This window comes from Mastomys coucha, unplaced genomic scaffold, assembly GCF_008632895.1.
Source record: "Mastomys coucha isolate ucsf_1 unplaced genomic scaffold, UCSF_Mcou_1 pScaffold20, whole genome shotgun sequence".
NCBI lineage: Eukaryota > Metazoa > Chordata > Mammalia > Rodentia > Muridae > Mastomys > Mastomys coucha.
This window is the reverse complement of record NW_022196903.1, coordinates 108763231-108785925: the sequence shown is the minus strand read 5'-3', so window position 1 is coordinate 108785925 and position 22695 is coordinate 108763231. Positions and strand designations below refer to the sequence as shown.

General features: G+C 46.1%; 1 protein-coding gene across 6 annotated transcripts in view; it reads right to left on the bottom strand.

Annotated features, from left to right (window-relative positions):
• Tsen2 (tRNA splicing endonuclease subunit 2) overlaps positions 1-22695 on the bottom strand; it is a 38694-nt gene that overhangs the window by 9780 nt on the left and 6219 nt on the right. For all 6 annotated transcript variants that reach the window (XM_031383002.1, XM_031383006.1, XM_031383004.1 and 3 more), the window contains 5 exons: positions 17208-17244; positions 10905-11421; positions 9627-9704; positions 2914-2964; positions 31-169 (listed from right to left, as the gene is read on the bottom strand). In XM_031383002.1, coding sequence (XP_031238862.1) covers positions 31-169; positions 2914-2964; positions 9627-9704; positions 10905-11421; positions 17208-17244 — 822 coding nt within the window. The remainder of the gene's footprint in view (positions 1-30; positions 170-2913; positions 2965-9626; positions 9705-10904; positions 11422-17207; positions 17245-22695) is intronic.

Here is a 22695-nt window from a genome sequence, read left to right as displayed (position 1 = left end):
GCGCACCCCCCCACCCCCCGAGCTACTCACGTAGATCTGTTCCATACTTGAGCCCCACTTTGGGTACCCAGCCTTTGCTCCGGAAGTAGTGGTAGGCCATGTAGGTAGTCCTGAAGGTGGGCTGAACTGCAGTGAAGGCTTGCCAGAGTTTCACTATTGTCAAAGGCTCCTAACGTTGTTTTTAAAAAAGGTATTAGTTTGCATTTATTCATTCCTGCTCAGTAAGGGAATAGACATCTACACTAGCATGGTACTGTAGCAGCCATAGAGACAAACAAGAGGGATTCATTCAGGAGACCTAACCCACACTGTATATGTGACAGTATCCACTAAGTGTGGCTATTCCCAACACAGGTGCTACTGTGAGGTCCTTCTCAGAGAAAGTAACACAAGCAATCTTAGCCATTTGGGTCACTTTAAGTTAATCTTACTCTTTCCCCCTGCAGTGCTGGGTATGCAAAACAGGGCCTTGTGTATGCTTGGGCAAGTGCTCTACCACTGAGCCACAGTCCAGCTCCCCTGCATATGTGGTTAGATAAACTATGTGCATATTATAAAAACTGCTCCAAGCTAGGTGGTGGTGGGACATGCCTTTAATCCTAGCACTTGGGAGGCAGAGGCAGAGAGGCAGGCCAATCTCTGAGCTTGATGCCAGTGTGGGTCTGCCAAGTGAGTTCTAGGACAGACAGGAATCAAAGAGAAACCCTGTCTCAGGAAAAAAAACAACTGTTCTTATGTGTGGAAGGTACTGTTCTTTTGAGACAGTCTCAAAACTGTAGCCTAGGCTGGCCTTGAACTTGCAGTCTTTTTGCCTCTGCTTCTCAGACCAGAAAAGTCTATAGTGACCCATGTGGCTCCCACCTGAGGCTTTCGTTCATCTCTTATGCTGCAGGAATCTAGAGCACTCAGAAAAGGAGAGACACTGAGACTGTCGTGCAGTTTGGTGATGGGGCTTAGCATACACAGGCCCTGGGCTCCATCCTTGAGAGAGGGACAGGAAGATGAGGATAACGGGGCTAGGAAGAGGGAAGGCTGACATTTAGAAATGAGAAACAGCAAAGGGGTTGGAGGCCAAGGAAAGAGGTAGGGATCTGGGGAAGGACGTTAAAGACAACCAGCAGCATGTGGTGTTGGGCTCACTTGTAACAAGTCCATGGGAGATTATAAAAACACGCTTTTATGGGCCCTTCAGTGAGCAGCTACTGCAATGTCAGGCCAGGCTCAGGAAAGCAAAAAAATAATTTTGTAAGTGAAATTTTCATAAAGACCCAAGATGGTCCTTGGTTCCATTTGGTTCTCAGAAAGGGGAACAGCCACCTGATGGTGCAATGTGATAAACCAGCTGTGTCTAGAGAAGGGCCTTGACTAGAACAAGAATTTTCCCCTGGGTTCCATTCCACCAGAAAACAGTCACAAGTAAGTGGGTGGGCTTAGAAAGTGTCTTTTCTCATTCCACTACTTTGGAAAAGAAGCAACTCTTCAGCTGTCTGGGGCTCATCCTCGCAGTGGGATGAGCTTATTTCAGCTCAGCCTAAGCTTTAATTCCACAAATACGGTGTGGCGTGGCTGCAGCTCACTAGTCAAGCATGTGCTCAGCGTGAACAAGGCTCTGGGCTCCATCCCCAGACAACAAATGACTCTCCTAAATACCTAGCTTCAGTTTTTGCTCATACCTGCGTGGCTTTAATCCCTCACTGAGCCTCCCCAAGAGGGTGGGGTCTGGCATGGAGCCTGAGGACCCCCAGTAGCAGACCCAGACACTTCCAGTGCAGTTTGTCTCCTTCCCTCTTAATTACTCTATCCTAAGTACTTTGAATAGGCATTATATCAGCAAGGAGCCAAATGCAAAATGGATGAAAAAATGTCCGGTGAGAGGCAGCCCTTCTTCGTCTGCCTAGAGGTCAGCAACGGTAATATCCTGGCAAAGGTGAAACCAGAGACATCGAAGCCACACACACATGGGTTTACTAGCCGGTTCTAACCACACTAGCCAGGCAGCCTTGTCTAAGTTACGCATTTTCTCTAAGCCTCAGTTAGCTCGTTAATGCAGCTCCTACCAAGAGGTGGAAAAGGTCAGAATTAGCACAGGCAAGCTGGGCACCATAGCTCACATGTGTAACTCCGGAACTCAGAGAGCTAAAGTAGGGAGGTTGTCTCAACATGGAGCCCAACATAGGCCACCAACAGTGAGTTCCAGGCTTGCCTATGCTACAAACGAAGATCTTGACTTGAAAACACAAACAAAGGTCTGGAGAGATGACTTAGTGGTTAAGTGAGAACACTGATCTTAGCACATTTCTAGCACCTACACGGCAGCTCACACTGTGTGTGCTCTAGTTTCTGGGAATCCAATGCTCTTAGTGGTGTCTGTGAACACCAAGCATGTAAGGGGTATACAAATATTCTGCCAAAATGCTTATACACATTAAAAATAAACCAAAACCAAAATATAAAAACAAAACCCCAATGAATTTAAAGGGTCTGACACTCAAGCATGCGAACAATGCAGTGGTGAGCTTGATTATTGTTTGCAGTGCTAGGGATGGAACTCAAGGCCTTAACTGTGCAGAGCAGGCACCGTGCTCTTGCTCCTGGGTAGCACCCAGCCTGCAACTTTGTGTTTTGTTGGCGATGTTAGTAGCATCGTGATCCAGGTCTCTTTCTCCTTCCATTACAGGCTGCAGTTCCCCAGCCTCTGAGAGAGACACAAGCTAAAAGGGTCACCCTGCTTCTGCCTGAACTGCTCCACTCCAGCTGAGGTTCCTGAGCTTGAGCCTTACAGGGAAAAGGGCAAATCTTTTTTCAGTCCAAGTTGACACATTGGCTATACAGGAAGGGGCTCGACCTATGTCAACGAGAGTGGGGGTGGGAGTGGGAGGGGAACAATGGGGTTGTGTGTACACAAAAACTTACCTTCTCATAGTAAATACTTAAGCATCCCAGGGCGTATGCCAGGAAGAAAGCCTACGACAAAGCAAGGAGAGAGCTCATTAGAAACACTGCTGCTCTCCTACAGTGTGTGTGGGGCTTAGTGGGGGAGAGGCTGCCTAGCTCACCCCACATCACCCCACAGAAATAAAAATAGCTTTCCGACAAAGCCAACATGCCCCCACACCCCCATCTATCCCAACGGCCTCGGGTTGTGGCTTCCGTCCAAGGCAGTCAGATCTATGATCCTCAGGCACCCAGGGGACAGGGCAGTGAGCAGTACTGAAAGATGACACTGGGTTACTTTGTATTTTATTGACTGCAGTGCTGGCCACCGAAGGAGGGCCTCTTGCATGCCTGAACTACCCTGCTAAGCTACATCCCAACCTGTCTTTTCTCAGGTCAAAGTATTTTAAAAGGCATGAGATGCTACCCACAACTAATCACAAATGGCCCCTGCTTCCAGGTGCAGGGCAGGAGGGTCCTTGAGTAGAAACAGGACTTGGCTTCCTTCTTCTCTGTCTCCTCCTGTCCCAAGCCTGTGCACACATGGCAACAAGGGGCCAGAAAGCTGAAGGGTGCAGTGTCCAGGGATGAGAGGGGGCAGGGCCTAGCACCTCAGAGGCTTCCTTGGAACGGCCCAGAGCCACTGACGTTCTCCACAGTTGTGGTTCTCCAAGCTGTCTTTGGGTCCTGGGTGCCAAACTCAAAACCATCTGCCTCACTCATGCTCCTGCTGGGGGTGGGTGGGGACAGGTGGAGAAAAAAATAGCCCAAAGCCTGTGGTGGGATCATAGCAGACCCACCCCAAGCCAGACCCCACTGTGATCTGCAATGCAGGACCAAAACAGGACAAATCTCCCTCAGTTTTGATTTAGAAAACAGTTATTTTTTCATAAACACACCGTTCAGAGCAGGGTATGGTGGCTCAGACCTGCTCCTGGAATATGACCAGCCCCTCCCACTCCTGCTCTCTGCTGTGTGAATGGCCTTTTCCTCACCACAGGCTCAAGCAACCTCTTTTGCCTCGGCTCCAGAGCACTTGCTTTTGTCTGGAAACACCTTCTGTTCCTGCGCCTCTCTCAGGCAGAGCAGAGACTGACACTGTGGCCCCAGCCCACAAGACAGTCCAGCTCCCTTTGGGGAGGGCTTAGTGCTTGTGCTGAAAGAATGAAAGGAACTCCAATCCCTGCCTCAGCTTAGGTGCAGGCAGCTAGATCCACCAGGGGCTTCTGCATCTGCCTCAGCTTGCTTCTTCAGGGCCTAGATGTCTGTACTGAGAGGGGTCATACGTCTCTCAGTACTGCCCAAAGCCCCACTAAACCTCCTATGAACTTACTTTGGCCTCACTCTTGTCAACATTTCCTAACACTGAATACTGTAGTTGGAGGGTGGACCAGGGTGACCGAAATACCACAGAAAAGATAAAGCTGTCCTTAGGTGGACAAGTTCCCTGCATTTTGACAAATTTGCATTTCTTGGTTCAGACTAGTATAATACAGAAAAGGAACCTGCTTCAGAGAATCATGGAATGAGGTCTAGCAGACCTGAGTCCAAGCCTTCATTGAGGTGGTTTAAATTATTTGTATTTTAAATTTTTATTTTATGTGTATGGGTATTCTGCCTACATGTATGCTTGTATACCATGTGTGTGCCAGGGATCCAAGGAGGTCCGAAGAGGGCATTAGATCACCCGGGACTGGAGTAATAGATGTCTCTGGGTCACTGTGTGGGGGCTGGAATCAGACCTTAGGTCCTCTTGAGGTTAGAGTCAGTGGGCATAGCTGTTCTCTCTCCAGCCTCACTGAGGTGTTTTATTTGGAATCAAGTCCTCAGGAGGCAGAGGAGGGAGGTCGGCAAAGCTGGCTCCATCAGTAAGCTGTCCCTTTTGGGGACAGTGTTTTCAGGTTGGGGCCCACTGCACTGGAAAACCATATCTTTTTTTTTTTTTTCTTTCTGAGACAGGGTTTCTCTGTGTATTCCTGGCTGTCTTGGAACTCACTCTGTAGACCAGGCTGGCTTCAAACTCAGAAATCTGCCTGCTTCTGCCTCCCAAGTGCTGGGATTAAAGGCCTGCGCCACCACCGCCTGGCATATCTTTTTTTTTTTTAGTTTTTTGAGACAAGGTTTCTCTGTATAGCCCTGGCTGTCCTGGAACTCTGTAGAACAGGCTGGCCTCAAACTCAGAAATCCGCCTGCTTCTGTCTCCCAAGTGCTAGGATTAAAGGTGTACGCCTCTTCTTAATTTATGATGGGTATTAATTTTGAGAGAGGACATCTTGCTATAGGAGAATTAAGGCATTGCGGATTGGGCACCTACTACAGAGTCTGGAACCCTGCCAGACATGTGCATGTGCCTTACATTTGTGTTAAGCTAATGTGATATTTGATACTGACCATGAACTCAAAGAGAATTGTTACACTGAATAAGCAGAAAGGAGCATATTTGAAAGACTTATTTTTTTCTTAAGAGTTCCCTCAGCACCCTCATCTTTCAACAAGTCATGATCAAACCAAATTCTGGTGGAGCTCATTTTAAATTTAGAGGAAAAAACACACACACATACAAACAAACAAACAAACAAACAAACAAACGTACCTACCATTCTGTGCTTCAGGATAACGGAGAGAATCAAAGACTAAAACTGGGGCTATCTCCACCCAGGGATGTCAGCATCCTTGGTAAGAGATGCGCATGTAGTTACCCGTTTCCCTGGAGAGACACCTGACACATGTCATACCTCATGGGATCTTCACTATAACCCTCTGAGGGAACCGTCCTGGCATGTTACCCATCAAAAACAAAACCAAAGGAAGCCACCTCTCATGTGCTACGTTGATGAGGAAAGCATTTTCTCCCTGTTTTGTTTTCTTTTTTAGGTTATTTATTTATTTACTTATTTACTGTATAGGAGTACACTGTAGCTGTCCTGGAACACACCAAAGAGGGCATCTGATCCCACTACAGATGACTGTGAGCCACCATGTGTTTGCTGGGAATTGAACTCAGGACCTCTGGAAGAGCAGTCAGTACTTTTAAACTCTGAGCCATCTCTCCAGCCCCCTTGTTTTGTTTTTGAGACAGGGTTTCACTGTGTCTGACCTGTAACTTGATATGTATACCAAGCTGATCTAGAACTCACAGAGATCTCCTGCCTCTCAGTGATGGGATTAAAGGAGTGCACCACCACTGCCCAAGCCAGTTTTGAGATTAGAGGTGCGGGCTACCACACCCAGCCCTATTCATCTTTGTCTACAATATCATGTCTGCCTTTACTATTGGGGGGAGCAAATCCAGGGTTTGCAGGCATGCTAAGCAAATGCTGCACATAAAGGTGTTGGGGTACCAATTAGCACTATCTTGTTTATTTCCGTTTGTCATTGGTAGTTCACAGCAAATGCTTTAGAGTTCAGGCTCTACAATCAGATGGCTTAAGTTCAAGTAGTGATCTTGGGGAAGGAATTTAACCAGCCTGAGGTACAGTTTCTTCCCAGGTCAGAGAGTTCACAACACGGTCTAGGGTAATAAGAGGACTTAGGGAGATAAATAACACACAAACTGGTCCTTAGCAGAGACACTAGACCACGCACACGGAAGATAAGATCAGCACACTTGGTATCCCACTGATCTCATTATGTGACTTCCTCATGAGCCTTGGAGCTGGGCCCACATAATAGTGGGCCAATGAGAGACACACCCCTGTGAAGGTTCCACAGAAACAACCGAAGCAGTGGCATTCTCTGTGGTACCTGGAGTGGATGATACAGGGGAGGCAGACGGGGCAGGTGCTGTTATGTGAACCTCCCTTTCTCTACCCCGACTGCAGATCCCCAAAAGTACAGGATTGAGGTTTTTTCCCTGTTCACATCTCCAGCAGCTACCCTGGCAGATGTGGGAGGTCCCCCTGAAGCTGGCCTTCACCTTGTGATTATTCTGACCCCAACTCCCAAGCAGTGCCACCACAGTGCATCCCTTTAACTGCCCTGAGCTAAATGTTGCATACATTTCAAGGCTGGGTTACGGGCCTCTTTCCACATAGTCAATGAGCTGCTCCAACACGGATTGGAAATGAGATTTTCACTGAATACTGAGATCCCATCTACTGACCATCTGTTTTAGTCCCTTAGGGCCCTATCTTTTCACTCGTACACTTTAAACTAGTCTAACCTTTTACTACCAGCTACGACATTTGCTGTCTGAGTTGTTTGGCTCTTGGGCTGGGGGAGCTCAGCGGCAGAGCTCTTGTCCAGCATACATGCTGTCCTGGTTTGGCCCCCAGCAGCGGCTGCACTTTCTTCGATAGTTTTCAGATTCTGAATGAAGGTTAGGAAGTGACACAGGGGAAGAGATGCTATGATCCTCTGGTGTTCCTATCAGCACGGGAGAGCAGTCTACAAAGCAGACCCTCACAGCCGCTCAGAGGGCGCTCTCTGAGCAAACAGGGAGATGGAGAGAAATCCGAGCTCTTTGAAAAGGCATTCAAAAGGTTGTGTGTGGTAGGACTGTTTTTTTTTTAGGATCAATATCTTAATAGTCGTAAAAAGTAATCGCACAGGTCTGTGTGGAAACTGCAGCTATTCACATGCTTGGACACCAGAGTGGGGAAGGAAACATGGAGAAAGGACAGGCTGGGCTCATTTCGTTTTTGCCCCAGCCTCTCCTGTCCGTGAAACCAAGGATGTTTTACATGGTGTCCAGCTCGAGGTCACGTGTTCCTGTCTGGTACACAAAAATGTGGCTGTGGCAACTAGGTAATGGATTAGTTTAAATTAAAACAGTCAGGTGTGCTAGGCGGTGGTGGCGCACGCCTTTAATCCCAGCACTTGGGAGGCAGAGGCAGGCAGATTTCTGAGTTCGAGGCTAGTCTGGTCTACAGAGTGAGTTCCAGGACAGCCAGGACTACACAGAGAAACCCTGTCTCGAAAAAACAACAACAACAACAAAAAAAACCAAAAAAAACCAAAACCAGTCATGTGTGGCCAGTGACTAATGAATCTCAGGGTGGACTATTAGCCTCAGGTGAAAAACTAAGAAGAAGGGTGTGTCTGGCTGCTGTGCATCATTGCTCCCTGATCAGCTGTGCATCACTGGCCTCCCTGTGAGCAAGGAAGAAGCAAGGACCGGGAATGGAGGGTTACAGGTGCGACTCTGACATGAACACCATGAATGAGTACAACAAATTCCCCAGAGACCTGCCCAAGTCTGTCAAGAGCTGTGAGGAAGAGCTCTGACGCTGCAGAGCTACTGCGGAACTTGGCAAGGGTGCACTGCCTTCTGCAGCAGAAAGGCAGCAGCAAGAAGGGAGGGAGGGTCTCAAGCAAGTACGACCACAGCTAGAGAACACAGAGGGGTGGTGTGATGGAGTTTGTAGAGTTCACTTAGAATGCAGTCATGCAGTGAGTGGAGCTCGCTGATGCTGCAGAGGAAATGCCTGGAACGTACTCACTCCCTCAGCGGTCAGGACGTGATCAGAGTCACACAAGCACATGAAAAAACAGTAGGTTCTGCAATTTAAAAAAACATTTCCTCCCTCCCTTCCTTTCATATTCTGGAAAGAGTCAGGCTATGCTGTTCAAGCTGGCTTTGAATTCCTGGGCTCAGATGGTCACCCTTCTTCAGCCTCCCAGTAGTGTTCGCAGGTACATGTGGCCACACAAGGTGGACTGTGTATTATTTTTCTATTAATTTTTTTTTATTGTTTTGCTGTACTGGGGATTGACCTAGGACTTTGTGAATACCAGGCAGATTCTCTGCCAGTGACCTTTATCACAGTCTGAATTATACACTTCAAATGAATGAACTGGTGTGCTGATTACATCTTAATAAAGATCACTTTTTTAAAAAGCTGACGAAAATTAGCTGGGCATGGTGCTGCACACCTTTAATCCCAGCACTCAGGAGGCTGTCAGGGCGATTTCAGTGCATTTGTGGCTAGCTGTATATATAATGAGTTTTTGGGTAGTCAAGAGCTACCCTCTGATATCCTGACTCAAAGTAAGCAAACAAACAAACAAAACCAACCAAACAATAGAAAACTTGACAATATTTTGAAACCTTGATGAGAAAAGGACTCAAGTTGACTATGGTAGTACACACCAAATCCCAGCACGGCTGAGGCAGGGGCTGTGAAATTCAGGCCAGCCTGGGATATGCAGTAAGAACCTATCTTGGAAGGAGGAGAAGAGGAGGAGGAAGAGGAGGAGGAAGAGAAGGAGGAGGAGGAAGAAGAGGAGGAGGAGGAGGAGGAGGAGGAAGAGGAAGAGGAGGAGGAAGAGGAAGAAGAGGAGGAGAAGGAGGAAGAGGAAGAGGAGGAGGAGGAGGAAGAGGAAGAGGAAGAGAAGGAAGAGAAGGAGGAGGAAGAGGAAGAAGAAGAGGAAGAAGAGGAGGAAGAGGAGGAAGGGGAGGAAGAGGAAGAGGAGAGATGGAGGGCTCAGATAAACCCTCAAATGCTCCAAATTCCTTTTGGGTCCTTACTGAGGATTTGAACCCAGAGCTCTCACACACCATTTTAGTGATTTCACAGAGCTACAGCACAGCTCCAACACACTCTCAGATGGTGAAGCAGGTTGAGGATCAGCATCCTATCAGCTGATGTCAACATTTAACATTCTATACAGAACCATTGTACAAGTTGGGTTCTGGTGCACGGTGCACAGGGCTGGACTCACCCAAGGCCAAGAGCAAGATGCACACATACCTCTTCTAGGCTGAGCTGCAGATACTCAAAGATCCTGTATGGATTTCTTCTGCACACAAGTTTCTTTCTTTTCAGCAACTATAAAGAAAGAGAGAGAGAGGAGAGAAAGAGAAAGAGAAAGAAAAAAATCAGCTACCTGGGACACACCTGTCATGAGACTTAATTCCCAAATGAGCATTTTTTGATAAACTCAATGGGCTACATAGTCTAGGCTAGCCCAGGCTGCCTCAGATGTGGTGGGATTTGGTATGTACCACCATACTCAACTTGAGTCTTTCTTTTCTCATCAAGGTTTCAGATTATTGTCAGGTTATTCTACTAGGTTTTTTATGCTGTTGGATAAAATCTGTAAAAAAAAAAAAAAGATTTTAAAAATAGCTCATGTAGGGGCTGGAGAGATGGCTCAGTGGTTAAGAGCACTGATTGCTCTTCCAGAGGTCCTGAGTTCAATTGCCAGCAACAACATGGTGGTTCACAACCATCTGTAATGGGATCCGATGCCCTCTTCTGGTAAGATAGAAGACAGTGACAGTGTACTCATATACATAAAACAAATACTCAGTAAAAACCCTATGTAGAAAAGATGTTCTTGTTCTTCTGCTGCTAATGCTATCCCGTGGATTTTCCCTGCAGATGGGATAACTCCACTGTTGAACTTAGTGTCTCCCACTCACAAGTCGTGTGCCTGAACTTAGGTGTTAAAACTTCGTTCAGCCATGCTTGAGATCAAGCAATAATCCTGAATTTCTTCCTCTCTCACACAAAGCATAGAAAAATACTGGTCTTGATTTAACCTATTTAAAAAAAAAAATTAAACTTAAATTTTGGCAGAAATAGGCCTCACAGCCGCTGTGCATCTGGGGCTGGGCTTCAGTGCTGGCTTCAGAAACATCACACAGGCCATGTTGACAACAGTCCTGCCCAGGGGCAAGTGGAGGGCATCCAGGTGGACTCACATCTCTCACTGGCCAGCAGGAGACATGACTGTCAGTCTTCTTATCTCCAGGGGACATGCCCACGAGTCCCAGCAGATGTCTGCAACCGTGGGTGGCACTGACCCCAGGGGCACACTTTTCCTATCCACATCCAGTCATGGTAAAGTCGGCATTAGTGAGAGATTAGCAACAGTGACTAATCAGAAGGATCCTAACACCGCATGAGAGCAAGAAGGAATGTGGGCTCTCTCTAAAAGGCCAAGGTCAACAGCAATGTTCTCAGACTGTTGCTGACTGTAACTGAAGCCCAGATGGGGCGAGCAGGGTACTTTGATCTACGTACCTTCTCATCTGCTGCCTCTTCTTCCTGGACATCACACAGCTCTTCTTCTATGAGCACATACTCATGAGCAGCCCTTTTCTCTCCTGCTACCTGGTTGCTGGCTTCAGGCCAAAGGCCATCCTGCGGAACGAGGGCTTCCTGGCTACGGCAGGAGATCTGGGGCAGAACTTCGGGGTCCTCTCCCACATGCCCATTAGGGCTAGAAGGACTAGCCACAGCGAGTGTGGCATGGCCAGGCCCCTCCTGCAGGCAGTCTGAGTGTGTGCTGAGACCCTGCGGGTCATCTGACTGTCCAGCACCTCCAGTGGTCACAGAAAGCTCATCCCTTTCCACTCCGCCTTCCAGGGAGGAGTCGGCCTTGGAGTTCAGTGGTTCATGCTGTGGGGTCTCTTCTTTCTCCTTTCTGTAAGGAAGCTCGAGTGGTTCTGTGTAGTCTGTAAGAATCTTCTGCACAGTGCTCTCATCATGGCCCTGCCTACGCATGAAATCCCTGGCCCATTCCACTCGATGCCGATACCTGCCAACAGAAACACCGTCAATAACACACTCAGGTCCCAAATCCATGACTACAAAGTGACCAAAAAAGCCTACGAGGTGGCCCACCAAGATGCGGAGTTTTTCTCAAGGGTGGCTTGGCGCCCTCATTCTCCTGCATCTGACTGTCCAGAAACAAGCATGTATCCTTGACCCTTTGATATCATTTGCTTATTTTGACAAAATTAACCTCCTTTTAACAAAGTGTGAAAATTTAAGTTATTTAAAAACAAGAGATGCTGGTAAATAAGGCAGAGAAAATGTTGCTTTTTACTGGGATCCATTTTGTCTTATTTTTAATCTTGGTTATCACAGTGTTTCCAACAGACACCCCATTCATTTCAGAAGATCCCTTTTGTTTAGCACTGGAAAGTGAATTTCAACCGATACTTTTCACAGTGCCCAGAAATATCACTGGATATGGGAAGACATGATTTGCCTTATACATAGTTCAAGTTGGCTCACTGTTGTGATGAAACACTGACCAAAAGCAACTGGTGGGAAAAGGGTCTATCTTACCTTGGAGCTTACAGGCACCATGAAGGGAAGCCAGGGTAGGAGCTCCACATAGGATCCAGAGGCAGGAACCCAAGCCAAGACCTTGGAAGAACTTTGCTTCTGGCTTGCTCTCTAGCTCACAATCAGTTAGCTTTCTTATACAGCCCAGAACCACCTGCCTAGAGATGGTACCACCCATAGTGGACTAGGTCTCTCCTCCATCAGTTAGCAGTTGAGAAGAATGACTCTGTAGACCAATCTGACAGAAGCAATCTTCAACAGACACACAAGATTATCACCACACACACACATATATGCCCCAACATTTGAAATAAGTTCCCCATAATAATCCTCAGAGTGTAGTAACACATTACATTTCTATATTCAAAGAGCTGAGCATTTGCCAAGGCACAAAGGCCATGGCGAAGACAACAGGGCCGTGTCAGGATGTTGCTGGGATATGTTCCTGTGACATATATTCCTGTGACCCGTGTTGGTACAAACCAAAGACCAGCAGAAGGCTAACCTTAGCGGCAAACACCAGTGGCTCTGCTCACCCTGAGGATATATGTAATTTTGTTCCTTCCCTTATTTCACTGAGTGATCAGATACCCAGATATACATCAGAGTGCACACTCTGTCCAGCAGCCAAACTGTCTCTTGCACCTAGAAAGCTGGTGTCTGCTTCACTTTGGCTTGTTGGAATTCCAAGCTGTTCACAATGGTTTTCCTATACACAGATGAGCATACATCCCTGTACACTGGGAACTGAATCTCTGAATCATTCATGTATTACCATTCAGCAAGCAAGAGCAAGTGCCCGACCACTGAGCCTTGCCCTGCTCTTTTTTTTTTTTCTTTTTTGAGATAGGGTCTCATTTATCCAGGCTAGACTTGAACTTGCCAACTCTTTTGCTTCAGTTAATTTTTTTGTTCGTTTATTTTTTTTAAAGAAGAGGGCGTCAGATCTGGTTCTGAATGGTTGTGAGCCACCATGTGGTTGCTGGGATTTGAACTCAGGACCTTTGAAAGAGCAGTTGGTGCTCTTAACCACTGAGCCATCTCTCCAGCAGCCCCTTGCTGGTATTATAGGCCTGTGTTATGAGGCCTGGCTAAATCTTAGATTTAAAGACTGAAACATAGCTGGGCGATGGTAGCACATGTCTTTCATCCTAACACTCGGGAACCCTACCCTCTCACCATCAAGGAACATGGTGGCCTGGTGACCCTCTCACCATCAAGGAACATGGTGGCCTGGTGACCAGTACACACAGTTGAAAAGCCAGAAAGAGCCGGAAAGTGTTCTTGTGCTAGCAACTGCAGCACAGACTCTAGAGGTTTTGTGGCTCTTTGAACCTGTTCATTTTATGTTCTTGTCTATGTGTGTGGATTTGTTGTCTGTGCAGCATATGCACGTGGCGCTCTTGGAGGCCAAAAGAGGGCACTGGGCTCCCCTGATGCAGATTGTTGTGAGCCACTGTGTGGGTGCTGGGAACTGGTCCTGGGTCCTCTGCAAGAGCAGTGAGAGCTCATAGCCATGGAGCCACTTCTCCATCCCCTGGATTTCTGTTATTTGAACACAAATTCTTGTGCCGATGTACCTTATTGCAGGAGAAGGGATCTATAGGATACATCAGAATCCTTGACTTGAAAATGTGACTTAGTCACAGTGGTGTATGTTAAGTATGTTCTTCTAGCACACCTAGGCAGGAAGATTGCATGTTTTAGGCCAGCTACATGATAAGACTTCTGGCAAACGGGAGGTGGTGGCACATGCTTTTAATCCCAGCACTTGGGAGGCAGAGGTAGGTGGATTTCTGAGTTCGAGGCCAGCCTGATCTACAGAGTGAGTTCTAGGACAGCCAGGGCTATACAAAAAAACCCTGTCTTGAAAACCAAAACAAACAAACAAAAAGACTTCTGGCATATAAAAATTAGAAAAAATAAAATGTAAAAGTATAGAAAAAAAACCCACAAAAGAAAAAAAAAATTAGCAAAAACCCTAAAAGCAAAAGCACATAAAGAGGCACTTGACTGAAGGTTCAGCCACCCGCCTCCTTTGTGCTGATTGAGAGCAAGCACACAGGGCTCCACCCCATCCCATCCAGTGGCCTGGGTAGGGCAGATGAGAACTCAGATCCCTGCTACACAGAGTGTCACACTTGCTGTATGACCAACACTTCTCAGGCTCCGAGCCTCGCCTACTCACGTGCCACCTCTGGGGTTGTGGAGAGGATGGACTGAGAGGAGATGTGTTAAGTGTGAAGCACAGATGTGCTCAAGAAGTTACACATCTCTTACTGTGAGGCCCTCTGGGGTAGCGTAAAACACAACTTGATTTGTCTCAGTACACATTGCATTAAAAACTACACATGGCTCTGGACCCGACCCTTCTGAGTCTGGGCTGAGCCGCTGGCATCTCTGCCTCTCCACTCTTCTGTCACATGTCACAGCCACTGCCTTCCTGCCTCATCATCTCTCAGATGACCTAATACTTCAACAAGAGTGTTCACAGGACTGTGAGGAAGAAATCCAGGTAAGATGGGAGATATAAGAGGTAGACAGCAAATAGCCTAGGCGTGTGGTGTGTGGGTCCCAGAGTGGTGGCCTCCTGCTGGTTGGAAACGCCTTAAACAGTCAAGTCCTGGAAGATGTTGAAGCAAAGAGCTGGTGCCAGAGAGCAAAGGGGAAAGGGCGGAGGGAAGAGGCAGCAGCTAGGACTGGAAGCAAACCCACACCGCTCAGGCTCCCAGGCCCTGAACATGCCTCCTCCACCGGCCAGATACCCTCTTCTACCTGACGGACCCATGTCTGTTTAGTATCTGGACCATTCCAGAGCCAGCTCTTGAAGGTTCATTCTAACCTCACGTGAGGAACTTAACTTCCATGGTTCAGTTCCTTACCTGCAGACCATGCATATCAAGAGGATGGGAAGTCTTCATGGGGGTGGTGTGAGGATAGGGGAGACAAGAGGGAAGTCTGTCACATGCACAGTGTCTCTCACACAGCATACTCTAGCATCACTGCTTTATTGTTCTCATGTGTGGATTCCTCTCACTCTGGAGGGGAGCCCACTTACTCATGGGAAAGCTACTTCATTAGTGTATTTTTTCAATTTAAGATGAGGTCATCTTCACTGGTGTAGTTAGCATAAGGAGGAAACACAGACAGACAAAGACAGACAGACAGACAGACAGACAGACAGACAGACACACACACACACACAGAATGAATGAATACATGGGGGGGGAAGGGGAGAAAGGGGGAGGGGGGGACGGAGAGGGAGAGAATAAATGAATATATTGGAAGCAGGGACTGGCCAAGAACACTGGGGCTGCAGGCACCACCAGAAGCTAAGATTTGTAGGAAATGTCCTCCTGTGCCCTACAGAGGGAGGTAGCCTTGCTCATAACTGCATTTTTGGACTTTTCTACTTCTAGAACTGAAGATTCATTTCTGTTGTTTAAGTCACTGAGTCTGTGGTCCTTTGGGCTGGCAGCTAAAGGAAACATACATGAGCTGATGGACCATTTCTGGATGCCCAGACTGTAGACATGAGTGATGCTCTTCAGGGAGCTGTCTGGGACTCACATACTCACATACTCAGGTGTGGCCTGATCAGGAGGGTCCTCACTGCCTCTATCTTGTTTCCGAATCCTAGTTTTGAGTACAGCAGTGACCTGAGCACTTGGCCTTCCAGGGATGGGGTTCTGCCAGGTTCTAAGTAGGACCCACTCCAAGCCTAGCCTAGGAACATGCCTCTCTCATACTCTGCTTGCCAGCAGGGCACAGCCGCAAGTCTGCCTGTCATTATGGGCTAGAAGGTGGGAACATCAACTGTGGACCTGGCATAATGAGGCTCTATAGACAGGCTGGGGCCTGAACTAGAGCATACCTACAAACAATGAGGTTTGGGATGGATAGACGCCTGTTTTGTTTTATGAGAAAGGGGTGTGCTGGCTAGTTTTGTGTCAGCTTGACACAAGCTACAAGTCATGTAAGAGGAGGGAGTCTCAATTAAGATGCTTCTATAAGATCAGGCTAGAGGCAAGCCTGTAGGGCATTTTCTTTTTTTCTTTCTTTTCTTTTTTTTTTTTTTTGTATTTTTGAGACAGGGTTTCTCTGTGTAGCCCTGGCTGTCCTGGAACTCACTCTGTAGACCAGGCTGGCCTCGAACTCAGAAATCCACCTGCCTCTGCCTCCCAAGTGCTGGGATTAAAGGCGTGCACCACCACTGCCAGGCGGGTATTTTCTTAATTAGTGACTGATGGGAGAGGACCCAACCTATTGTGGGTGGTGCCATCCTTGAGCTGGTGGTCCTAGGTGCTATAAGAAAGCAGGCTGAGTGAGCCGTGAGGAGCAAGGCAGTAAGCAGCACCCGTTCATGGCCCCCGCATCAGCTCCTGCTTCCAGGTTCTTGTCATGTTGGAGTTCCTATCCTGACTTCCTTTGATGATAAACTGTTGTATAGAAATATTAGCAGAACTAAACCCCTTCCTTCCCAAGCTGCTTTGGTCATGGTTTTTCATCACAGCAAGATAAGACAGCCTCAAGAAGAGGTGACTAGTTTCTAGCCAAGGCTAGACTGGAATTCACTATGTAGATCAAGCTGGCCTTGTACTTACAGCAATCCTACTGCCTCAGTGCTGATATTATAGGCATGAGCCACTACTTAATCCTAGTCTTATCAAGGGATGGCTAAAGTCCATGCTACAGAGAGATTCGAGGTCTGGCCTTGATATATCTTGGAACTGACTGTGAAGCCAAGCCTGTGAAAGATGGCACAGAGAAGGGGCCTGTGGGTTCAGTATATGGGGCTGTACATGGTATTGTAGGGGGAAGAAATTCTGGGAGTGACATGCTGGGATCAGTTGGGTACTGTACAAGTGACTGTGAAGTTGGGGGAATGCTTCCAGGATGTCTAAGAGAAGTTTGCAGGACTTCTGTGAGACCCTTTTGACTCTAGCGTAGAGCGAGCAAGAGGGCAGGACCATCGGCCCACATCAGCTGGGAGGCCTGCTTAGAACACCGAGTCTCAGGACTTTTTTTAAAACACATTCTAGACATGACAACAGCTGGTATCTTGGGAGGGGGACCCGAACAAGCAACACAGACAGATGGGATTTGAGCCATATTAAATCCAGACTCAGTTTTCAAGCATTATCTACTTCCAGGAGAAAACAAAGGCACTGGGTGTTGTCATTACAGACCACCTAACACCCAGACCCGAGAAGATGCAGTCACATCAAAGCCAAGGCAGCCCTCACTTACTTCTCTGAGGTGATTATAGGCATGTCTGTCTGCATACCTGGAACAGAAAGATATTCTATTAGTTCTAGACAGACTTCCTTAGAGAGAACAAAATCCACTAAAACCCTAAAAAGAGATTATTTCAAGATCCACACAGTCACATAGCTTAATGCTAATTGTCTATTGGCCACGGCCAGCTTCTGACTGTTGTCCTTCCACGTATCCACAACCTCTTGCTGGCTCAGATGGGTCCTCAGAGCTTTAGCCCCAGCTCAGGTATGTAAGGGAACAGTTCATCTGTGCGAGGCTTGGGCCCTGCGTGTAAGCTTAGCTTTCATTTTCCCTCTGTGGCTGGAGAGACCCTTGATGGTGGTGTGGTTTGGCCTACGGAGTTGGGGGCTTCAGGTCTTCCTCTGGGTGTCAACTAGGACAAGGCCTTTCTTCCAAAGTGTTTTTCAGGTCACTCAATGGTCTAGCTTTTACTCCTGTTCCTCATTCTGCCTTTAGGATAAGTTGTCTCCATTCCCAAATTCAGCCTTGTGGTGACTCGGATAAGAATGCCCCCCATAAGCTCATGTCTGAACACTTACTTGGTCACTAAGGAGTGGCACTATTTGAAAGGATTAGGAGGTGTGGCCTTGTTGGAGGAAGAGTGCCACTGGGGACAGGCTTTGAGGTTTCAAAGGGCCCATAGTCTCTTTCCCTCTTCCTGCTGTCTGTGGATCTGCATGTACAATTCTAAGCCGCTTCTCCAGCACCGCATCTGCCCGCATGCTGGCATGCTTCCTACCATGATGATAATCTTCTAGACTAGACTTCTCAAACTGTAAGCCAGCCCTAACTCTTCACACACTGACTGAGATAAGCCTAACCTGCAGGCTGAGGCTGGACTGGAGGCTCCTCAGTCTGATGCCTAGCAGGAGGCAATGAGTCTGCCGAGATGGACTGCCGAGATGGATGCTGGGGCAGTTTATGAAGCAGAGGCATGCTGACAGGAGACAATGGGCAAGTCTCTCTCATGAGGGCTGAACAGCAGGTGACTGTTCCCTAAGACAGCTACTGCCAGGGTGGTTAGAGAGCCAACTAGACAGTCCTAGCCAACTGATTAAACATAGTTATCTATTTATTTTGAGACAGGGTCACATTATGTAGCCCTGGCTGGTCTGGAACTTGATATGTAGATCAGACTAGCCTTGAACTCATAGACTTCTGCCTGCTTCTGCCTCTAGAGTGCTGGGATTAAACGTGTGCATTGCTGTGACTGCCTTTAGGACTTTAAAATTTTATTTGTGTGTGTGTGTGAGAGAGCGTGTGGGTATTTATCTGTGTAAGTGTATGAGCATGTGTGTGTATGCATGCATGCATGTTCGTGTAAATGTGTGCATGTGTATATGTATGTGTGTGTATGTGAGAGTGTGTGGATGTTTATCTGTGTAAGTACATGAGCATGTGTGTGTGTGTGTGCATGCATGTGTGTCTGTGTGCATGTGTCTGTGTGCTCATGTGTGCATGTATGTGTGTATGTGTGTGTGAGAGGGTGTGGGTATGTATCTGTGTAAGTGTATGAGCATGGGTGTGTATGTGTGCATGAATGTGTGTGTGCATGTGTGTATGTGTGCATGAATGTGTGTGTGTGTGTGTGTGTGTGTGTGTGTGTGTGTGTGCATGCTGGAGTTCAGAGGGTTGTGATTGGCGAGCCAAACCAGAGTCTTAGGCAAAGCCAGTAAGTACTCTTAGTGGCTGAGCCATCTTTGCAGCCCTGAATATTTCTACAAACGAAGTTTGAAATATTTAAATTTTATCATTGGTGAACTTCTAAGGAAAATCTGCGAAGCCTGAGCTCCCTTTTGGGCCCTCCCACAGCTCTTGCTGTGTGCTGGGAACAGAACCTAGGCTGTCCACATACTAGACAAATCCTGCAACATCCTTTCTTTTTTCCTTCTTTTTTAAGACAAGGTCTGGCTATGTAATAGGCTAGCTCCAAAGTCACAACAATCCTCCTGTTTCAGTGCTTCTACTCTACACTGCTAAGATTTCAGTGTGTTTCGTCATGCCTGGCTTTTACTTTCATCCCAGTATTGATTGTTGATTGATTGTCCATTCGCAGGTAGCCCAGGCTGCCTTGAATTCACAAGCCTCCTCTCAACTCCTCAAACACTAGGGTATCACACTGCACAGCCAAGCTTGGCTTTACTCTTACTTTTTAACTGGTACACAAAAACAAAATCTGTAACATCAAGAGGTAACATGGTTTCCATTTGTGTACACTTGTGTAATTTTTAAGTCAGGTCTAATATCTACCTCTTCAAATCCTTTCAAATTCAAAAACAATGTAGATTTCCTTTCTAAAAGGAAACATTTAAAAAATGTGTTTCAGTGTTTTGCCTGCATGTACGTCTGTGCACCACGTGCACGCAGAAGTCAGAGAAAAGAATTGGCTCCCTTGGGGCTAGTGTAATGGATGGTTGTGAGCTGCCATGTGGGTGCTAAGAACCGAACCTGGGTCCTATACAGAAGCCGTTTCTCTAGCCCCCACATGCATCTTTCTTAGGCTTCCATTTTGGTTTATCCACAGCTCACAGCCACAACGCCATCCTGTTCTGTGCATTTCTTTTTTTTTTTTTAAAGATTTATTTATTATTTATTTATTTATTACAGGTACACCATAGCTGTCTTCAGACGCACCAGAAGAGGGCGTCAGATCTCATTACGGGTGGTTGTGAGCCACCATGTGGTTGCTGAGATTTGAACTCATGACCTTTGGAAGAGCAATTGGTGCTCTTACCTGCTGAGCCATCTTGCCAGCCCTGCTCTGTGCATTTCTAAGACTAAGGCTAGCAGTCAGCCTTCCTGGAGGTGGCCCACTGTGATGGGTGCGCCCAATGGCAAGGCCCAGAGACTTTATCTCAGGACTGCTTCTCAAAGCTGATAAGCCTTTCCTGTCATTATTAAATTAATATAATAATCCTTGCGCATTAGCCCTCTCTATTGAGCAGATTTCCTGCAGATCAACATATAGATGAACTTTGATGAATTAATGCTATTTAGATAAATTAATGATTCTATAGAATTCCTGATTCAATTCAAATAATTTTAGGAAGAAAGTTTTAAGAGATGGTTTTAGTTGTTTTGCTAGAAAGATGTAATAAAGTTGGAAACAAGAATAGAATGTGCCCACTCCTCATATAGTAAGTAAAGGCTGCATAATAAGACACACAATGAACTTTCATAATCACATTAAAAAGAGAAATAGACTTAGGACAAATTTATGTTCAAGGAAAAACATTTAGGTCCAAGGATATAGCCACAGGTATGTACTATGATAAAGGCAAGACCATGAAAAAAACTGTTGCTCTGAACTTATAACGAGCTTGCAGAATAAAACACTGCTTTGAATTTAATATCAACATCCTTCTGTAACTCCCATTTTATATAACATTTTATCTCTGAGGTAATTTTCTAAAGAACTTTTTGAAGTTATAAAGAGGTCTATAAAGAAGGTATAAAAAGGTCAGAGAAAAGAAATAAAGTAGTTTGTTGAATGGTTTGGCTTGGATGGCTCTGTCCCATCCATCCGTCCATCCATTTACCCATCCATCCACTCATCCATCTATCTATCTATCCATCCATCCATCCATCCATCCATCCATCCATCCATCTATCCAATGTATATGTCTGGTTGTCTATAATGTACTTATATAAATGTGTATATGTCTGTGCATATTTGCCTGTATAAAGCATTTTCATTCTTTTCCTTTCCTTCCTCTCTGGATCAAAAAGAGTTAACCATCCTATCCAGAGAGGCTTCTGGCTGCCTGGACAGAGAAGGGAGCAATAGCAAGACATTTTTACTTAGTTCCCAGCTGTTAGGCAACAGGTGCTAATTGCCCAAGCCAGTGTTTTTTAACCACAAAGTAAGCAGGAAAGTTTTTAGGATTTTTTATAAATTATCAGCAAGCCTTCAGTATAGAGAGCTAGAAGGCCAGAAACCATCAATCTTTAAAGCTATGTCGGAAGACCATCAATCTTTAAAGCTACTTGTCCATCCAATGCTGTGTCCTATTTCAAACCATTCCAGACCAGGCTGGCTCCAGCAATAGGTCTGAGGCACTATACCTAGCTTTAAAGAAATTCTTTTATAATTTTAAAAATAAATGCATCTATGTAGGTATGCATGTATGTATGTATGTATGTATCTATCTACTTATTTACTTATTTTGTGGCTTTTTCAAGACAGGCTCTGTAACTGGTTATCTTGGAACCAGTCAGGCTGGCACTGAACTCCTCCCAAGTCCTGGGATTAAAGGCATATACCACTATGCTTGGCAATTCTTTTGCTTTAACCTACTGGTATTGCTTAATTAATTGTCATGAAGATGCCTTGGAAAATGTATTAGGAGAAAAGAACTATAAATTAAGGAGCTACGCACATTAGTTTTAAATCTTAAATCCCTCAAAAAACCAAAAAAAAAAAAATTCTTAAATTCCATTTATTTATATGTGTGTGTGTGTGTGTGTGTGTGTGTGTGTAGGTCAAAGGACAACTCAGTAATTAGTTCTCTCTTTCCACCATATGGGTCTATGATAATTTGACTACATCTGGAATTAACTAAAAAAAAAAAGGCAAGCAGCTGGATACAGGTGTGAGGGGTTTTCTTGATTGGATGGTTTGAGGTAGGAAGACCCTCCCTAAATCTGGGCCGCTCCTTCTGGACTCAGAAGAAGGAAGCTTTTGCTTTTTGCCTGTGGCTGTCACTTTCTAGTTCATCTATCCTGCTGCTGTGGCATTCCTTCACTGGCATTAGAGCCCACTTCTTCAGGATTCCAACGTATACTAAAGACCAGCTAAGACACCCAGTATTGTGGACTGAAGGACTGTTGGATTCTTGGACTTTATGTCAGGAGACAGCCAGCCACTGTTGGACTAGCTGGTCCATAGCCTGTAAGCCACTCTAATAAACCATATAAATACATGTGAACAAATCCCCACATGTATACATGTATATGTAAATATATGTATATGTCACACACACACACACACACACACACACACACACACACTCTAACACAGGGTCCATTCTGGGAGATCTAACTCAGGTCATAAGGATTGGTGATAAGCACTTTTATCTACCAAGTTGTCTTACCACCAGCCTCACACTAATAAATATGCTTAACAATGCCATGGTTATTGTAAATTCTACCTCTGCAAATAAAAGACCAAGCTCATTTTGATAGTAGCACAGGCAGGAAAAAGATCCTATATACAGCATCCTACCAGGCAAAGGGTAACCAAAAAACCTGATTAATAGTTTTCCTGTCTTTGAGGGGCAAAGAATTGAAATCAAGGCCCTATATGTGTAAGACTTCTAAGTATTCCAGAAGGAATGGCGAAATGCATTTCTAAGAACTATAAAAGATCCTTTTGCAGGGCAGTAGTGGTGCATGCCTTAAATCCCAGCACTTGGGAGGCAGAGGCAGGTGGATTTCTGAGTTCGAGGCCAGTCTGGTC